This window comes from Apus apus, chromosome 20, assembly GCF_020740795.1.
Source record: "Apus apus isolate bApuApu2 chromosome 20, bApuApu2.pri.cur, whole genome shotgun sequence".
In the NCBI taxonomy this organism is placed as follows: Eukaryota; Metazoa; Chordata; class Aves; order Apodiformes; family Apodidae; genus Apus; species Apus apus.
The window spans coordinates 4,184,200-4,204,399 of NC_067301.1; the positions used below are offsets into that span (position 1 = coordinate 4,184,200).

At 39.8% G+C, this 20,200-nt stretch overlaps 1 protein-coding gene across 1 annotated transcript in view; it reads left to right on the forward strand.

The window, feature by feature from the left end:
• Positions 1 to 84: 84 nt before the first annotated feature.
• The window catches only part of UBE4B (ubiquitination factor E4B), a 39,691-nt gene continuing 19,575 nt past the window's right edge, over positions 85 to 20,200 (forward strand). Inside the window, 11 exon segments of the mRNA XM_051637625.1 lie at positions 85 to 279; positions 5,896 to 5,922; positions 5,924 to 6,080; positions 9,367 to 9,502; positions 10,007 to 10,094; positions 12,648 to 12,792; positions 13,647 to 13,875; positions 14,331 to 14,738; positions 15,621 to 15,734; positions 19,169 to 19,310; positions 19,803 to 19,903. Coding sequence (XP_051493585.1) covers positions 256 to 279; positions 5,896 to 5,922; positions 5,924 to 6,080; positions 9,367 to 9,502; positions 10,007 to 10,094; positions 12,648 to 12,792; positions 13,647 to 13,875; positions 14,331 to 14,738; positions 15,621 to 15,734; positions 19,169 to 19,310; positions 19,803 to 19,903 — 1,571 coding nt within the window. The 5' untranslated portion in view covers positions 85 to 255.

Below are 20,200 nucleotides of genomic sequence, written 5' to 3' on the forward strand. Positions count from 1 at the left end.
GGTGCGGGAGGGCTGGGGCAGCCCGGGGGGCGGCTCCTTCTCGGCCGCGGAGGGGCGCGGTGGTAGCTGAAGCTCGGGCGGGCGGCAGGGAGCGGGGGCGGCGGCGGCGGGGCCGGCTGCTGGCGAGGCCGCCCCGGAGATGCCCTTGTGAGGCGCCCCGGGGGGCAGAGGCGACAGGAGAGCGCTTCCTCGGAGCTGCCCCTCAGCGGGGCAGAGGAAAGCGCCCTCCCTCCGTTCACCATTAAGAGGAAGGCGATGGAGGAGCTGAGCGCGGATGAGGTGAGTCGGCGGGGCCCGAGGCCGGAGGGGGCGAGTGGGCCCCGCGGGGAGAGGGAGCCGGGCTCCACCTGGGCCCCATTTCTGACCCCAGGGTGGGAGGGCATGTGTTGCTGAGGCGGTCTCCCTTCCCCCGGTGGCTGTGCTCGGTGTTGTTCGTATTCCTCCCTTCTCCATGCTGTCCCTGACCCGCGACCCCAGGCTGGTCGATGGGGCTGAATTGCTTCTGTCCTGGTTAATTGTTTATTCGTAGCTTCCATCTGCCAGGTAGTCTTTTGTCTGGAGGGTGTCTCCTGTCTGTGGTCAACGCTTGGCGTTTTATATGTTCTATGTGTGTGATTTAAAAAAAGCCAACACAACAAGCCTACTTTTTAACATAGTAAAACACTTAAAATCTTGCTTCCTCAGACTCTCCTGAGAAGCAAGGTGTCTGTGGCCTTATAGTTAATATCATTTCTCCATGAAGTCGTTTGCCTGCTAGTTTTCTAATGTTTCCTTTATTTTTTTTTTAATTGAACATCTTGTTCTTTCACTGAAGAGTTATAGGTGTTGTGATTGACCAATATCTGACATTCAATAATGTGAAGTGTTTCCTGTTTCTATGTTAAGAGTGTTATTTACCTTTTGTAAAAAAGATATATAGACTAGGATCTTATATTTTGCTTGTGTATTGGAGTACTCTGGTACAGATCAGGATACAGAGAGTTTCCCAGTATAATGCCCAAATCATACAACTTCCCATTTCCCCTCATCTCTTTAAATAATTTAATTTTGAAGTGTATTGTGTACATATAAAGTGTATTGTCTTGGACCAGCTGCAGCATAGGCTCATTGCTGTACTGACCCTCCAGGAAGGATCAAGATCAGTTATTTTTGCTCTGTGCCATGTCTTTATGGCAGGGTTGTAGAGCAAGGTGGCTGTTGTTGTTCATGTTTGTATTCCCAAAAGTGAAGAAGTTTTTAATGGTGTTACATGTCGTGATTTAGCAACCTTACTATGTTGTAGCAGGAACTGGGAGGAAATAAATAGTGATGCTGTTTACTTGATGAAGGTCTTCACGCTCTGTGGAAGCACTGAGGAAAGGAGCACAGTTGCCATGTTAGGGAGTCTGGGCTAGGATGATAGTGTCATAATTTCTACTCTGAAAAAAAGATCCCTAATTTTATAGATGTATTTTATGAGTACTTTGTTTACATGCAACTCTTCTGATTGTTAAACTGCATGAAGAGGTGTTTTATGATTAATTTCAGAATTATTTAACCTAGCTAAGCTCGTTTGTGTGGCTGCTTCAGCAAATTATGACATCATCAAAACCACTGCATTGTGGAACTGAGGCTGCAGAAAAGGAGTTCTCCAGTAGAGACTCATCTACCTTTTCTGGCAAAATGTTTGGCTCGAGTGACTCAAGTTTTTCCATGTTTGTCTAGTACAGTTCAGCAAGGACCAAATCTGTCTGGCCTTTTAGGTGATTGCTTGAGATAAACTTAATCTTGTATCATTTTAAGACAGTCATGCTGGCACTTTTTATTGTTAATGGACAAATCAGAGCCAAGTTTATTTTAATATTCCTCCATATCTCTGCTTTTCTGTTCTTGACACAGTAAACCCTGATTCTGAGTGGACTATATGGAAAAATAACCTTCTAAAATACATTAGATGTGACTTCTGTTTGAAACTTCTTAACTGCCAGTGACCAAAGAGGAAAAAAACACTTAACCTGAAATAAATTGAAAGCCACTTGTAGATTAGATTATCTTCTTATACAGAACCATAATTAAGTATAACATTAACAGATTATAACTTAAAAAGAGACAGATACAATTGATAATGGCTTTGGAATTATAGGGTATATTAGCTTCAAGAAGGTGTTTTCCACTGCTATCAACAGTGTCTCTTGCTAGAGTTTTCTCAGTGTTGACTTTGTTAAAGCACTGGAATTGTCATTCACTACAGACCATATTAAAATCTTTGGGAGGGTAGAAAAGAAACTTCCTTTCTTAGTGCGTGACTCTTAGCACAACATGAGAAAAAACATGCATAGAAAAAAACAGAGTCAAGCTAAATGTGACATAAAGTGGGGAAAAAAATTATGTGACCCTGGTGTTTTTTAACATTGACATGATTTTTGAGTAGTTTAGAGTAGTGTCTAAACTACCTAACTAGTGTCACCAGAAAATGAAGCATTTCTTAAACCAACTTAATATGCTCTAATGAATACAGGAAAAATAAAGCTATCCATTCACATTACCCTTTAATGTACAGATTTGGAACTCTGTAATTATGGTAGAAAAAAAAATATTCCTTGCATACTCACTAAGCATCTGCCTCTAAAGAAGACAGTGATTCTTTTTTAACTGAGTGTGATGCTGAGGGACCAGCCTTCCTGGTTATATCTTTATTGGTCTGCTGCATAATCAAATCATCACTTAACTGTCTTTAACAAGGTGATATTTTTACATTGTTTGTTGTAGTGTGTCCAGCTAAGAGCTTTTCTGAAGTCCAGTAAGATGAAAAATTAATTTCTCAAAAGCTACTATTTAAAGACAGTCCATCTGTCTCCAGCAAAAACTGTACTCATCAAAAAACAATAGGCTTTTTTCCATTCAAGCAATTATTTTTTTTTAAATTAAACCTTTAAACTGTGCATTGTGGAATTCTGATCTGAAGGGATGATGGGCATTGCTAGTTCCTTAGCCTGTGTAATAATTAGTACCAAATAACTTGGCACTATGAGGTAATAACCTGATACATAACAGCTTTGTCATATGTCACTGTTGGAAATACTTACTGATGAAGTCAGCAGTGGGGTATTATTGAGGTAGCCTAAAGTTTCCTAGGAAAAGATTCTTCATAGTAATCGGGAGAGTCATTCAGTGTGAAATGAGAACAGGTCACTTGGAACCCCCACAGTTTTAACATGTGATTTGTGTTACCTGGAGGCAACAGGTTGGGACCTCATTTGTGCCCAGAGTTGTGCAAATGTCTCCAGAGTCCCTGTGCTGTGCCCTGAGCTTGAAGCCCCTCAGACTTCCCTCCTCTTGATGTGCTCAGTCCCAAGGCACAGGGGAGTTACCTGGCTAGAATATGTGCATCAGTTTTAAGCTGTGTTCTCAAATTTCTCTTTCAGCCTCTCCCTTTCTAGCATAATGTTTTTATTTCTCCATTTTTTTACTCTCTTGCTTAAAACTTTCTCATCTTCAGACCAAATTTTAGATTCCTGTGATAACTTTATGTACACCTAGAGGAATGTGACAACTGAGAATATCTAAGAACCAAATCTGGTCCTTTAACAATCACTAAATGTACCCTCAGTTGTGAAAGCTGTCTCTTTTGTTGCAAAAATTATTCAGAGTTTATTTATATTTTAATGTTAATTTGTTCAGCAGTAAGGAACATAAATATAATTTGCCTGCCATCCTTTAAAAAGGCAGGGAAAAATCCTGTATTGGTTTTAATTGCAGTATCTTCTCTAAAAGCAGGCCAGTGTCTGTGCAGAGTTGTTTTCAGTCATGGTCTGGGGGATTGGTCCTTAAGAAAGACAGGTGGTTGATGGGCTAGGAGTGACAAATACAGGCAGAAGGTTCATCTTAGTGTCCTCCTGTTTCAGCAGCAGTGATTGCAGCTGGTTTTGATGTAACTTCAGCCTTAATCTAGCCCAGTACTGTAGGTGAAGGGTTGCTGAGTGGTACAAGTGACCTCAGTTATCTGCTTGGCACTGGGAGATGATGAAGAGAGGTTTTATGGAAGTCATACGTTGTGAGGGATATGACCTTGTTAGAGTAATCAGCATTTCACTTTATCTGAGAATAAATTGATTAATATATTGGTTAATATCTATGCCTTTTTCTCCACACGTCTTTCCTTCCTAACAACAGATTTACAAGTAGTTAGCAAGAATGAATATGAACAGTTGCGGAAAAGTTTGCATCACATTTATTGTTCTTGCTTTTTATGTCAGTAGTCTTCATCTTTCTTCTCATATATTGGCTGTTTGTGTGTGCATTTGTACCTTTTTCCCCCCTCTGCATTCCTCCCTGCCATTCCTGTATCTGAAAAACAGTTATGGATTATTTGAATGGTAGGGAAATGGCTTTTGAACTTTACTTGCATTAGGGGGTTGAATTAGATTTCAATTCAGGGAGGTTGTTTTACTGGTAATATTTTTGGTACAGTTTGGTGAGCTGTGAACACTTCATTTGGATTCATCAGTAGGGATGTGTAGATGACATTTTCTCAGGTGCATCTCTGAGGGATGAGGTAGTTCTGTAGTTTTCTTCAGGTGAGCAGTTGAAAAATTAACCTGTAAGTTAGATGTGGAGAAAAATGGAAGATGTTTTAAAACAGCTTTTTAAAGACCCAAAGGGTGTGCAGCTTCTCTTATGGCAAAGTTAATTTATTTATGCAATAAGCTCCCCTATTTTGTTTCACAAGGAGGAAGGATTAAGACATTTTAATCATAGCCTGGAAATGATTTTGTAGCTGCCTTCAGTGTTCCATGTGGTGACACCTGTCATGGAGAGGGATGTAGCTGAAGACACAGTTTTCCCAGTTTTTGAAGTCTGATTTAATTTGATCTGTTCTCCTTCCTGTTGGGGCAGGTTTCACAGGCCATTAAATGACTGCAGTGATGTCACATAGACATGGACTTGACACAAATCTCTTTTTCAGTCTTTCACTTGCTTGGCAGTTCCTTAGGATTATGAGCAGAAATGAGAACTGAAGCATTGCTGGCAGTGCAGGAGTAGCATAATATGAAGAGGAAATAACACAAATTGCTTATTTTCACAAGGAGTTTCTAGGTGAAGACAAGATGTTATTTACTATTTGCCTTCCCAAGATGTTTTTGTCCAGTTTTACTTTAGAGTAGCTTGGACAGTAGTGATGGGCTTTAATAATTTTCAACTGGATCTTCTTTGGCAAGGGTGTTTTATTAGTATCGTGGTATGAAGTTAAGGGAAAGGTCACATTCATATGGCCACTTATCAGATTAATGCAGTTTGTTTCATCAAATGCCAAAATAAGTGGGAGGAGCGTTACAGTTTTTGAAATTGCTGAGCAGCAAATGTTAGATTTGTCTTATGCAACTGTTTGAGGGACAAACACCGTATCCCTCACGAGAAGAAATGGCCTCAAGTTGTAGCAGAGGTGGTTAGGCTGGATATTAGGAGCAGTTTCTTCACAGAAGGGGTTGTCAAGCAGTGGAAGAGTCTGCCCAGGGAGGTGGCGGGGTCACCATCCCTGGACGTGTTTAAAAATTGTGTAGATGTGGTGCTGAGGGACATGGTTTGGCACTGGACTGAGAGCTGGGTTAGTGGTTGGACTCAATGATCTAGAAGGTCTTTTCCAACCTAAATGGTTCTATGATTCTCCAGTGCAAATGCTTTTCCAAGGCAGCAAAATAGACACTCGAAATGTAAACATCCAGGGTATTTTGCTACTGTCACACAGAACAGCAGTGGCAGTGAGACTCAACTCCGCGGAGCAGGTCGGCAATTAACGCTTCTGTGTGAGCAGTGGTGCAGGATTGAACACCCCTGCCGTGCAGGGGGGCAGAGGGCAGTGCTGGGCAGTGTGTGTCTGTGCTTGCTGACCTGCTGTCATCTCCTTTCCCTCTGCAGATCCGCCGGAGGCGCCTTGCCCGGCTGGGGGGGGGGGCCCTCCTCCCAGCCCCCCACCCCGCTCACCTCCCCGCAGAGAGAGACGCCACCCGGGCCGCCAGTGGCACCAGCCCCGGGACCATCCCACAGTCTAGGCCTCAACGTCCACAGCATGACCCCAGCTACCTCTCCAATTGGTGCATCAGGTAGGCTGGCCCATGAGTGACAAAATTGATGATTATTGTGTGTCTGTTACTCAACTCCTTATCCTTAGGATGCAAAGAAACTATGACTAGTGTTATTTCTGCTGTCTCTAAAAATAGTTTTCAGAAAGAAATTCCAAAACAGAGGATAAAGGTGCTTTTCATTTTCCAAGTAATAAATTGTAGACTGGGTCAGCTTGGAAGGGACCTGAAAGATCATCTAGTTCCAGCCCCCTCCATGGGCAGGGAAACTTCCCACCAGACCAGGTTGCTCATCCAACCTGGTCTTGAATGCTTCCAGGGAGGAGGCTTCCACAACCTGTTCCAGTCTCTCACCACCCTCTTAGTGAAGAATTTCCTCCTTATGTCTAACCTAAATCTCCCCTCTTCCAGTTTTAATCCATTGCCCCTTGTCTTCTTGCTACAAGCCCTTGCCAAAAGTCCCTCCCAAGCTCTTCCGTAGCCCCTTCAGGCACTGGAAGGCTGCTGTGAGTTCTCCCTGGGCATTTAAAATATGGGTTAACAAAGCTTGAAGTTTATAGTGCAGTTTAATATTACAGAAAAGAAAGCAAATCTGTCAAGGAGACAGGAAAAAACCCTTTTCAGTATTGCATCACAGTTTTTATTGATTGGTTTCTAGGTACATTTTAACAATCAGTCCCAAGTTCATTTTTCATCTTTAATTACTAGCATTTGGCACAATTAAAAATAGTAGGCTGTGACTGTGCATTGTCAATGTAAGAATTTCTCCTTTGTGTTACTTTGCCAATTTCATTATTTACTGGAGTGAATACAAGTGGGTTATTTACAAATGGTATTTATTTCCGAAGTTAAGAATAATGCCTAATCTATTCAAATAAGACAAATGCAGAAAGCATGGAAACTTGGGGGAGTTGCTTTGTAGAGAAGTGAAGACAATGTTGTTTATAATACCATTTTTGACCTAGAAAAAAAATTATTTCAAGTTGGGTATCTTGGAAATCAAAACAAATTGGCATGTTTTCCAGTACTGTGATTTTTATCTGAAGACTTAAGTTGTTTTGTATGATGTGTTAAGATAAACTAAGAAGGTCATAAAACCAATCTCAAAACAAATGTCAAGATTGTTTTAAACTGGTTTTCAATTTTATAGAATCATTTAGGTTGGAAAAGACCCTTAAGATCAAGTCCAACCATTTGATGGCCTTCTATTCAGGTGCCCAAAATTGCACACAGGACTTGATCTAATTTCTAATAATTTGATATAAGTTATTTTTTTATAAGCATTCAATTATTTTCTATTTACCTGTTTTGCTTTCTGAAATTCTGTATTTTTCCCTTTGGCAAGTACAGTAATACACAAGCTTAAATCTTGTAATTTAGTTACAGTGCTATTCTGAAACACCTAAAGTGACTCCTTCCTGCTTATTTTGTTACCTTGTATCCAAAGCAGGACAGAGAGAAGCTATCAAAAGCATTTCCTGAGAAAAGCTCATTGCAGATGGAATTTAACACTGTGTATTGTCCTCATGGTTATAGACAGTAACCTAGAAGTAAAGGTGACTTTTTCAATTCAGAACAGTGCAGAGGTCACTTGCTGTGTTCATTCATCCTGTCTTTATGTGACTGTTTTAACCCATGTTAGGTCTGACTCTTGCTGAAAGGAGAATTTTTTCACAGCCTCTCCCTCTGCTGTCCTTAGCAGCTGTGTGACAAGGTGGATGATGGACTTCATCCAAGTGAAAACTAACCCAGGAAAAAGAAATGCTTAGTTTTCAAATGGATGATGTCCTGATCCATCTTACTGCACAGCTGTATAAATGATAGTGCCAAGAGCAGGACATGTGGAAATGTGCACCTGAAGGTAGAAATGTTGGTGTATTGGCAGACAGGTTATGGTCTGAAGTGGTCAGATAGCCAAGATCTTAGAAACTTAATGAATGAGTGATATAATACCCACCTACAGCCTGAAGTCACTAATTAAATCACAGAGGCTTTAAACAAAGCTGAGTAAAATTTACTTTTAGTGAGTGTTTTGTTGTGTTTGCAAGTTAGAAATGCATTGTGTTGTCTTACTATATCTTTTTCATGACTTCAGTTATAGAACATGGGTGTTTGGACAATCTGTTAAATTCTTTTGTGAATATCAATGGAAAGTAATTTTACCTCACACACCTTTTACATTCTCTATTTGAAGATCTGAGTGTTTTCTGGATGATGGCTATTTTCAGCCTAATACAGGGAGTGAAATATTTAATCTGGTTTTATACCCTGTGGAAATATGAGTTTCAAAGCAGTAGAATGAGGAAACTTCTCCCATGCTTAATAATCTAGTTGTTCTTCAGAAAACTGTCTTCTAAATGGCATTTTTCTGCCTTCTGCAGTTTTGTTCCTGGAAAATTAATTGTATGAAGACCTAGAAAAGCTTTGGGAAGGGTGCTCAAAAACAAACAGCTTGTGTCAAAGGGCATGACCTTGATTTGTTCTGTTTTGCTGCCCCCTCTGTTAACTGCAGAATGTGTTGCTACCATAAAGGTGGGACAGGTTTGCACTGCTCAGTACTGACACTGCACCACTGCCCGTGCAGGAATTTAAAAATAGGTTGTCAATCTGGTTTTACACTTCTCACCTGAAACCTGATACTGTTTGGGGAATGTCTTGTGAACTGCAGGTAAAAGAAGCCAAAGGAGTGAAATCCACTGCTGCTTTCTTTTCAAACAGACAAAAAATACCTCTTTTCTACTCCGTCAAGTCTGTTCACTGACATGCAAAAATCTGATAAAAACTACAGCTGCATCTTGCAATTAATCCTCCTTTATTATGAATCATGACTTCAAACAGTGTCACTAGGCACAAATTTTAGGAATAGACTACACTTAAGATCCTGATGTTTGTAGAACTCTTGCAATTTTCATTGTTATTGAATGCAAGTCTTTCTGGGTTATTTGGAATTCTGCATGTCTAGCACTTCTTTGGAGAAGTCTTCATTGCCAAGTGAATCCAGCTGTTCATATCCTGGTGCTCATCAGCCATGCTCTGAAGCTGTTAATTGCTCCCTCTTTGCTGGTGTTGCAGTTAGTGCATGTTAGGGCATGGTGGCAAGTTTACTTTTGTTCTATATTGTGCAGTAAGTGTTCCTATGTTGCTGCTGCAAGAAGAAGTAGAAATGTGAAGATTATGAACATGTTTCCTAGTGCTTTACTAAGAATGCTTAAGAGATGGATTGAAAATCAACATTTCATGCCCTTTTTCAGCCAAATAATTGTCTTCTCACCTCTGTGGTAGTAACCTGATGGTGCCTTTTCTCTAGGAGTAGCCCACCGAAGCCAGAGCAGTGAAGGAGTGAGTTCCCTCAGCAGCTCTCCCTCTAACAGCCTTGAAACACAGTCTCAGTCTCTCTCTCGGTCTCAGAGCATGGATATTGATAGTGTCTCCTGTGAGAAAAGGTAAAAATCAAGCTTGTAGAAGCCAGCAAATTTTCTGCCATTTCTCACTTCCAGCTGTGTTAATACAATAGGGTTTAATGCTTTAATATGACACACTGTTTAGACCACTGTAAGGCTTTTTCTAGCCTGGTTTTAATGGGAATTCCTGACCTAAAGTGTTAAAAGACAAAGGGTTATCTTAGGTGTTAAGTGATGAGCATGTCAAGTGGGGATAATTCAGCCCCTCTACTGAAAGAATAAAAGGTTATGGGATGTGATAGCTGTGTAGTTTGTATTGCCTGCTGAAGAAATTTAGTGTTATGTTTCTGGAATTCAAAAGAAATGTAATGTGAGAAGCTTTTATCAACCAGTGATTTTAATTGCTGTTTGTGCATATGGCTACTCCTGTTGCTTTGGTTTTTCTCTGCTGTTTCTACTTAAAGCAACACTCATTCAGTCAGCATCTCTCACAGGACTGTCTGCAGCCTTCTAGAAGTTAACGGACCTCTCTTATTTCACTTCCAGTATGTCCCAGGTAGATGTGGATTCAGGAATTGAAAACATGGAGGTAGATGAGAATGATCGCAGAGAGAAAAGGAGTCTGACAGATAAGGTCAGTCGGGTTGGTGTTGGCTCTTCTCTTCCAGGCTACATGTGTATGTTATCACAGAGGTTCAGGATTTCACGGGCAAACCTGTTCAGGGTATGCAATTTGGAGTTAACAGTGTTGTGGGTTTGGTTTTTGCTTCTACTGTGGTGTTTTCCCTCACTGACATAGACTTAAATGGCTGCAGCTTTGCCATCTGCAGTATTCCTGGGGCTTGCTTTGCATTGTCTTCTTTCTCAAAAGAGACAACATTGTTTTTTGGAGAAATTCCTTTACCAGAACTGTGTGTGGTAAGTGTTTCAAATAATGAAATGGAAACAGGAACAAAGGATTTAGGATGGAGCAGTGATGCAGAGTTTTAGTTTGCAATGAATTCAATTATCTCCGTATTTTGAATATGTGCTTTCAAGAGGGTGGAACTAGCCCTTAGATGTCATCTGTGAACAATTTCTTCACTGCATTTCTTAATTAAGTTTGTGGGAAGGAAAAAAAATTCAAAACTTCAATATAAAAGCTGCATTTTGATTGTCTCAAGTTACTTTTATGAATGATAACTTGAAAAGTCTGAAGAAACTGTTTTTGTCATATATCCTAGAACAAAGTGACCTCTTAATGCTTGAAGAAATATTTCTTAAGACACTTACGAAGTTTGTAGCAGCTTATTTGTATAGCATTTAGAGGTCTGCTAACAAAGTACTGCTTCATATGTTATGTATGCTGAAGTAATGCTGTGTAATAAGCTTTTCTTCTTAATGATATTATAAGAAAATAAATAAGAATGTTTAGTTAGGCTTAGGCAGGTGGTAGAGCCATTTAAAGAGGAAAAAGAAGCAAGTACAAATCTCTAATTCACTTCTAAAATTGTCATCTTTATAATTTGATTTTAAGGCCCATGTGAAATAAAGCCATAAAGAAGTGGAACATCAGTGTAGTGTGGAGAAGTTTCTACAATTCTTGCAGTGCTCATTAGATGTCTTTGTTTATACCTGCACTGTCAGTAATAAGGTCAGTTGGTTAAAGTCTGGCTTAAAGCCATGGAGCAATAACCCTGCTGCGGAATCCTTTCCAGTCAATTCCTAGCTGCAAATCAGGCAGTGGGACAGCTTGTATTGTGCTACTGGGAAATAAATAGCTTGGAATCAAGTGCAATCTTGAAGGGGGGGAGCAGAGGAAAGCAAAATAAAGCTTTGCAAACTTGGTTCGTTTCCTCTGACTCCTTTGGAGATATCAAAATGTGAAGCGAGCAAAAAAAATGTCTTGCCTGATTATCTGCATTAGAAATGATGTCAGTAAAAAGCCTTCCCTGCAGAAATAGGCAGGAGAAGTACTTGAAAACACTAGAATACTCAAAAGTGATTCAGTCAATAAAAATGTCTGAAACTTTATGGTTTATTAAATGGTTTGAGGAAAAGCTTTTGAAAAGGGTCTGGTACTGGTAGGTGCTGGGAATCTCTTGATAAATCTGTGCTTACTTAGTGGCCATTATGTGGTCTGAAATTGAAAGGAAAAAAGGCATCTACTTAATTGCAACCTTTTTTTTTTTTCTCCTCAATCTGCATTTTCTTCTTCCTCACTGACCATTTTTTTCTAAAAGCAAAGAGTGTTACTGTCCCCAGAAGCAGGATACATGGCAATACAAGGTGCACTTGTATTAGTCAAATAGCAGACAATTATTATTTTTTTTTTAATATAGTGAAAATATACAACTCTTGCAGCAGAGCTCTTGGAGGAAAACAGCCTTGAAGTGAAAACTTCCATCTTTGAAATTTCATGCAGCTGAATTGTCTGTTTTGAGTTATGTTGCTGGCTTGACTTGCATGTTTTGGGAATGTTTTTGAATGCTGCCCCTCCTCACACTGCAGGGGTAATTACTTGAGTTTTGTTTCTTTATATGCCACTATTGTTTCAGGTGCACACTCAAAGCTGCCTTAGGATTTGAAGAACCCTCCCAATTAACCTTTGCTAGCCACTATAAAAGCAGTGTATTATGTATTCTTTTAAAATAAACTAGTTGTTAATTTTGAGCACAGTAGACATCGTGTTCCTTTCTCGGAAGAAAGGGGAATGAGGGAATTTCTTGAGTCTTTTTTCCTGTCCTGACTTCATTCAAGTGAAAGATGTGTTTATCTTTGGCAGAGGTTTGAAAGCAGGAAAGACTTGGGGAAGGTCTATTCTTCCTTTGCTTTCATTTTTACAAGAAACTCTTAGAATACTTGTGCATAATGACTTGCATCCTCAGTTCATTCCTTAAGGCAATTATACGTATCTTGGTTAAATTTCCCTTCTTGGTATGATGATTTCTGATGTGTTTTGGGAATTTGCTTCCTACTAGATTTGTGTATTTCTGCTGTGTCTCCTCTGCATCTCTTCTGTGTTTCTTCAGGGTTTTTTTCCAAATAATTTTGAGAAATGTATCTATATTGCTTCCTAAGTACAAAATGTGCCATTCAGAGCTAGTCTGAAGCTGTTTAAAGAGGCTTGCATCAGATTGAGGCTTGATTCATACAATTGCAATTAAGTTGATTTTTTTGTAATATTTTTTTCACTCCCCTAACCAAGGAACCTCTGTCTGGGTCTGAAGTATCTGAGGAGCAAGCTTTACAGCTGGTCTGTAAGATCTTCAGAGTCTCTTGGAAGGATCGAGACAGAGACGTCATCTTCCTGAATTCCCTCTCTGCCCAGTTTAAGCAGAACCCAAAGGAAGGTAGGTACCTGAACTGTTACCATTGCTAGGGATTGCTTCAGTCGAGTGGTATGTTCCCTACCCTTATTCCTTGTGTTTTCTCTCTCTGCTGCAATGCTGGAGCCACCTCCTTGTGGTCTTTGCTCAATTTCAACATCTGCTATCAGCAGATGGAGCAGGAAATGGAATCCCCAAAAAACGAGTAGGGGACCAATTGGTCATAGCTCCTGTTTTAGTCCATTGCTGTGCTCCTGCTGGTTATGTTTGCTGGTGTCAAACCAATGTGCTGATACTGCAGTGTTGCTGGAATTTGTTTCTCTTTTTCAAAAGCCTTTTACTGACCTGGGTTGTCTTGCATCATAATAGACGTTTAGCAGTTAATTTGATAAGCTAAGAATTCCTGATTATTTTGTATAGCAATTTTTATTTTATATGTCAGCTGTAAGATATGAGCAAATTCAACATTTATTTTATGTGTGGGCATATGTGAGGGAGGAGGCTGGGGGGTGTCTGCATGGTTTTTTCCTTTCTTTATGACACAACTTGCCCAACTCAACATCCGAGTGGGAAGTTGTGAGAGGGATGAACAAGACAACATCATTAATCAACAATAACAACATGAGGTCATTTGTGATCTTTTGTACTTTCCATAAAGTTCTATTTCTGTGTAGCTATAATTCCAGGACCTAGTTGATACAGACTGATAGTTACAAATCAAAGTATTGGGACTGTTGTTTTTGCCAAAAGCACCAGTTAAATCACAGAAGTAAATTACTGTCCCTTTTAGTTGAAATCTCAGTTGTTTGCATCTCTGACTGATGTGTAGATGAAGACAGCAGGTAAGGATAGTGACTCTCTCCTTTTATTCCTAACAGTGTTTTCAGATTTTAAGGACTTGATTGGGCAGATTTTGATGGAAGTGCTGATGATGTCCACCCAGTCCAGGGATGAAAACCCCTTTGCCAGCCTCACAGCCACATCACAACCAATTGCTGCAGCTGCCCGCTCTCCTGACAGAAGCCTGATTTTAAACATGGGCTCTAACCCAGGAAGCAGCCCTATGTTCTGTAATGTGGGCTCCTTTGGTTCCAGTTCATTATCCAGGTGACTTCTGATTATAACTGATTTCACTTGAATATTGATTGGTAGACTAAGAGAGAGGGGCCTAGAAATGTCCCAAGAGCAATATACAGAATAGGTTTTTAAACTTCTTCACTCTTCTTCATGTAAATGTCCCCTGTTTCACCCTATGTCATTACATTGCCATGGCTAGAAATGTATTTGAAAGGTTCAGGCCATGTAGCTGGTTCCTTCTGAGAAGTATCCCTAACTTGCATCAGTGAAGGCTGTGACTCCTAACTTAAAAATGTGTAGGTTAGGACATTGTTCTATTCACCATTATTAAAAAGGATAATGTGCGTGACCTGCTGAGTTGTTACTGAAGGGTCACCAGAAGGGCAAGGGCTTCTCTTGCTCATTTTATCTTTTTCACCCTTTTTGTGCATATCCTAAAACATTGCTTTTTTTTTTTTTTCTTTTTTCCCCTGTAACTGGTTTAGTCTCTATGGGACTAGTCCAGCTCCTACTACCAATTTCACAAGCCATGTACCAATGACTGGTTCATCTCTTACCCCACCAGCCAGTTCAGTTGCCACCACCTCTGTGCCTTCCATTACTGTCAGCTCTCAGCTCCCAGCAGCCAGCCCTTCCTGGACGCCCTCCTCTCCGAGGTACCGGCCATACACTGTTGCCCATTCTGGAGGCTTTTCAGCTGCTTCCATCCCTCGTTCCTTGAATATTTCCATCCCATCTAGTTCACCAAGTCCTCCAGCCATGGCTGCTAGCCCTCCAGCCATGCCAGTCATCACATCCAGACAGAGACCCACAACAATGGGTCCACCTTTGTTTACTGCTTCACCCAGTACCTTGCGCAGGCGTTCTTCTTTACAGAACAGGATTCCTTCTAGGTATTTCACCAGAACAAAAGAGTGTGTTTAAAGTGTGCTGTGCAGGGTGGGGCATCATCATGCAATTTGGAAGAACTCACGTGCTGAGCTAACCCTACTTATCCCAGGTTGATTCCTGTGTTTTGGTTTGTGTTAATACACTGACTTCTTAACAAGGCATCTTTGCCAAAATGTTAAACCTGCTTCTGTGAGCATTTGAAGTGTAATTTAAAGTAATTTAATTACTTTAAAGGTAGCAATATTGTTTTCATTTCCTCCTCTTTCTATATACGTTCTGCTTAAACATTAGCTTTCTGTTCAGTTGCTACTGCTGGATAGTAAACTAGAGAAACCTCCTGTTTTGAAATCAGTTTTCTCAGTAGGGCTTTAGTTGATTTGTTGAAAGTTGTTACTTGCTGGACTGTGTTAGATTTGCTTCCCTAGTGCATAGATTTCAATTGCAGATTAGCCTATTTCAGTGTGCCAGGCCAAGTACTGCTGCATTTTCTCTGTTGAGTGCTCATGGAATCCCCAGTCCCTGCAGGAGGGAGAAATGAGCACACCAAGTTTTGAGATCACTGCTTTAAAGTTCAGTAACTTAGAATTGTAATGCTTAACTCTTTGGTCATATCTGAACATTCCTGTTTCACCCATAATTTTTAGTAATCCTCAAAAAAATCTTTTGAAGGTTTTGGTTTGTGCAAGTGTGATGTTTTGATAGTGAATAACTTGTAGTTAGTGTCACAGAGCATGGTAGTAGAGTTTTGGTTTTACTAACATGAAGTTACCTGTTGTCTGCATGTTCAGAGAAGATGATTTTTGGCAGACTTGCAAAAAAAAGCTACCATTTACTCTTTTGGCTTAAAAAAAATCTGATGGCCTTTTTCATTTCTGTTGTGGTAGTATGTACGACAACCCTTTCTCCCTCCTCCTTCTTGCCGTTTCTGATGTGTCTGAGGACAGTAGTGATGAAGAAAATGAAGATGATGATTTTTCTTGTGTCCAGTTTGGGTCCAGGTATTGGAGAAAGAGAATGTAACCTGCATGCTTGGTTGCTGAGGAACTAACAGTCTGTGTAGTGTCAAGTGTTCTTCAGAGGCACTTGGGAAATGACTAAAGCCAAGGGGATGACTTGGGTGGGTTTTTAAGCTGGCATATAAGCTTGTATAATGAGTGCTAGTTAGTCAGCTCTTTTTTGAAGAGATGACTAAGATAAAATAAATGTTAATCATGCTGCCCTTTAGGCTTAATGAGGAAGGTTTCTGAAATGATGTTTGGGTGGAACTCCTCACTGACTACATGAGTAGAAGGAGTATTATTCACCCATGGTTGTAATTTTAAAACAGGTACATCACCTGTGTGTTTCCTGTCAAAAACTGGAAAATGAAGACAAAATTTTACATGTAGAAAAAGGTGCAGTGGCAAATGGTCAGCTGATGCAAACAATATGACTTTGTTGAAGATTAATTGCTCCTTAGCAGCTGAGGATTGCTTCTCTAGGCAGTTAAGAAAATACACCTGAAAGTTTAAACTGGTCCATTGACGTGGTAAGTAGTGGAGGCTGATGTAGTTGGAACATCCAAGAATGAAGGGGGAAGAGCAGAATGTTTTAACTACAAAACAGACTTAGGAATTGTAAAGCAAAACCCTGTCATTTGTGTGACATCAAAATACATGAAAACAAAGTAAAATTTATATTAGTGAGTTGTGTGTGGAAGCTAGTGAGGTAGCTGTGCACAAAACCTGCACAGCACTGGAAATGCAAGGGGAAAAAAAAAAAGGCTTTTGGAAATGTCAGTGCAGGGTAGGATCTTCTCTAGTTTTACATTCTATTGCAGACTAATGCTGCAATGTCTTGGCTGATACAGAAATGTTTTCCTATTAGGACTGAGGGTTTGGTGTGAAAAATGAGCAGCCCTCCTACAAATCTGTTTGTCATATCCAAGTGTTTTGTGTTCTTTATGAGTCTGTTGATGAGAATGATTAATTTATTTCTTTTCTCTTAAAACCTAACATTCATCAGCTGTATCACATGCCCCAAAATTCCTGAAGAAATGTCCCATTCCTTTGTATCAACCCAAATTGGAGGAAGGAATAAATGTTTCATATAAAACATGTATTTTAGGTAGACTTTCTGAAGAATGATGCTGCTGCAGTCTTGCTAGAATCCTGATCATTTTCTAGGAGAACTCACTCCCCTGATTATGATGGATAGTCATTCTGAGGTGGCCTACAGCTCACCACGTAGCCTGACAGAGCCACTTAAAAATATGGAAGGAAAACAAGATGAGAGTTTTAAAGATTACATGTGTATTGAACAACTGGAAGGAAAAGAGTTTCCTCCAAGACTTTCAGTCCCCTTTGAAATATTCTAGTTTCAGCCAAAGTTGGGGGAAATTGAATTGCTTGAACATTCTAAAACTAAGCTAGGTCAAGACTTCAGGAAGCACCTTGTGATGTCAGGGAATGCCCAAAAAGACTTGGTATGAGACGGTCCTTCACACCTTCCCCCCAGTAGATTTTCTGTCTGTGATTGTTCCTGTAGTATGCTGGGACATTGCTTCTGGAGTCAGCCTGTTAATTAGGAGACCTGCCAATAGCATCTCCTCCATTCCAGGCTAATTTCAAGAGAGAGAACTTGGTGACACAGTTTAGAGGGGTTTTTTTTGTGTATGTTGAATTTAAGATTATTTTCCCCACCGTTTTGTTTTAAATTTTGACCCTGTTGGCAATTTAATCAAAATGTTGTGTTGAGTTGGACAGTCTTTGGTAAGGATTGCTGAGGTTGCTAAGCTTCTGCAGTCTCAGTTTGTAAATTTTGTCCTGGTGTTCTGCAAACAGCAGTAAGATGTTAGTTAAATTATAAACATGGTGACTGTACAATTATGCAACAACTTGAATTCTGAAAATACCAAGGATGTGTGAGCTTTGTATTAGAATAAATTCAGTTACTGCTGCAGTGAAATCATTAACAGAATGACTAACTACAGAAGTGGTAATTTTGTAACATAAATTTTTTTTCTTAAAAAGGAAATTTTTAAGGTGAATGTGAGAAGTCAAGAGGTTTAAAAGAGAGATTCTGTAAAAGAAAACATGGATGAGTTCATGGTTGCCGAGTACTGTTCTAATAGAGCTACGTTTTACATGGATTGGTTTTAATTGAATAACTGAAAACAGATTATCTGCAAAAGAGGTTGCTGTTATTAGTTGTTTCTTAACATGCTGAGCTACCAGATGCTTAGCAGTAATAACCTGTCCCTGATTTATTGGTTGGAATGTAATGCTTGCACAACAGATTTGTGCAGCTCAGTTATTAAAATGTAAATTATTTTTACAATTTAAAGGAAATTCCAGTTTTGACACAATTTGTAGTTTTAAATGTGTTTTTAAAAAGCTACATTTAAGGAAATAAATACTCTCTTATTTTCCAGTTTAAGATCTGGGGCTTATAAATAGGTCTTCATTTAAATGCACCCTGACTGTGCATAGACTTTGCTGTGAGGAACAGCAGTAGCCCATCCATGTAATTGCTTTTCTTTTTTTTAAATTCTATTTACATAAAGCAACTATATCTTGTCTTAATTCCGTTCTGTAAAATGAGGGGTTTGCTTTTAATTAGCTTTGCCAAGCTGCTATGTGGAGAAGGCTTCTTTTGAGATAACAAGTCTGAGATTGAGAGTTGCAGCGTATATTCTCACTCCTTAATTACACTTCTTGTCTCGCCCATGGTTTGGTTTTTGTGCACTTAGTTTTTCTATTTCAAATATCAGTGTTTTCTTCCTCCTCCCCCCCCCCCCCGAAGCTTTGCTGCTTAATGAAATAGCATATTTTATTATAAGGGAATTGAGTTATCTTTAATGTACAAATTTTAAAAGGAGCAGTTGCTCCTATTTTGTCTATTCTCCTTCCTTAGAATCTATCAAGTGATTGTAGCCCTGTCTGTCAACTAAGGTCTCTTCTCTGCTGTGGGAGCATCTTACCTTCCATGGGTTTGCTGATGTCAACAGAGTTGGTGACATTTCTGCCATTCTAAATGCTACATGCAGAGACTGTGGCTTTGTGGTGTGGGAGTGTTGGGATGTCCTGAGCATCCAGACAGTTTTGGTGATGGTTACAACTTAAAAGCATTTTTGGTTTTGCCATATGAGGACAGTATTTGATTCCCATCAAAGCTGTGCTTATTGCTTATTGCTGTCTGTCAAATAGTTCTTCATTTATGAAGCTGGTTGTTCAGTCGTATTACAGCAAAGCTGAACTCTCAGAGCTGGACAAGCTGTGGAATGGAGGGTTCTTCACAGATCACAGAAATTATCTTAGTTACTGAGCCATGTGTATGATGGGATGGAGCCTTCAGAAAATGGACAGAGGAAGTCCAAGAGCGCATGAATTATTTGATTGTGCACAAGTGAAGTATTGTACCTAATGCTTTGTTTCTTCTTTGTGTGTTAAAGTGTGGGAGGCTCTGGCAGCTCAAGTGTTTCTGAGTCCTGCAGTGACCACTTCACCATTGAAAACTGTAAGGAGACAGAGATGCTGAACTACCTCATTGAGTGTTTTGACAGAGTTGGAATAGAGGAGAGGAAAGCACCAAAGGTACCTTTCCGTTTAATGAAGCTGTAGCAATGCAGTCACAGACACTTCTGCTCTTTAGTGGAGAAAGTTAGTGGAAGCTGATCTTCCTTGATGGCTTTATAGAAATAGATTTCACAGAATTTATAAGGTCCCTTTAACTTTTATTAATTCATCTTATTTGAATCACGTACATGTTTTACATCTCTAAAATAAGAACTGCTTTAGAAACTGTCCTTCCCCTTTGGATCTACTGCATTTAATCCAGGTTTATTCAGGGTAAAACACATTTTTGTGAGACCAGCTCCCTGTCGGTGTTCTGTGTTCTGCTTTAAGCTTTTGCTTCTAAGGAAAAAACAACCAACACTTTTCCTGTATAATCTGAAATGTTTTTAGCTGGAGCAGTGCTGATCTTAGTTTGCATATTACATGCATACTACAGGGATAAAGAAATTGATCATATTTCCTGTCTCTGAATACTTTTAGCTTGTATTAAAATGAAGTTCTTTTTGTCAGATGTGTAGCCAGCCAACAGTGAGCCAGTTACTGAGCAACATCCGATCACAGTGCATTTCACATGCTGCTTTGGTGCTACAGGGATCCTTGACACAACCAAGGTAAATACAGCTGATGTTAGTCATGAAAGTTAAACTGCTCTGGGGTTATTTTTTCTTCTGAAAATCAGTTTAAGAAAACTAAGATCAGTTGTTGGAGCAGGATACATTTATGTGCCAGAGGAATAGTTTATTGCTTTACCATTGGAGTTTATTGCTCCCACTGCTGGGTTGGTGCAGAGCAGTTTTAAGTGTTTTCTAGCTGTGTTTGGAGAAAGTCATCCAGGTTGATTTGAACAGTTTAGATGGGGGTTCTGAATTAACTAAGCTGTTTTCTGCCTTACCTCATGCATAAACTGT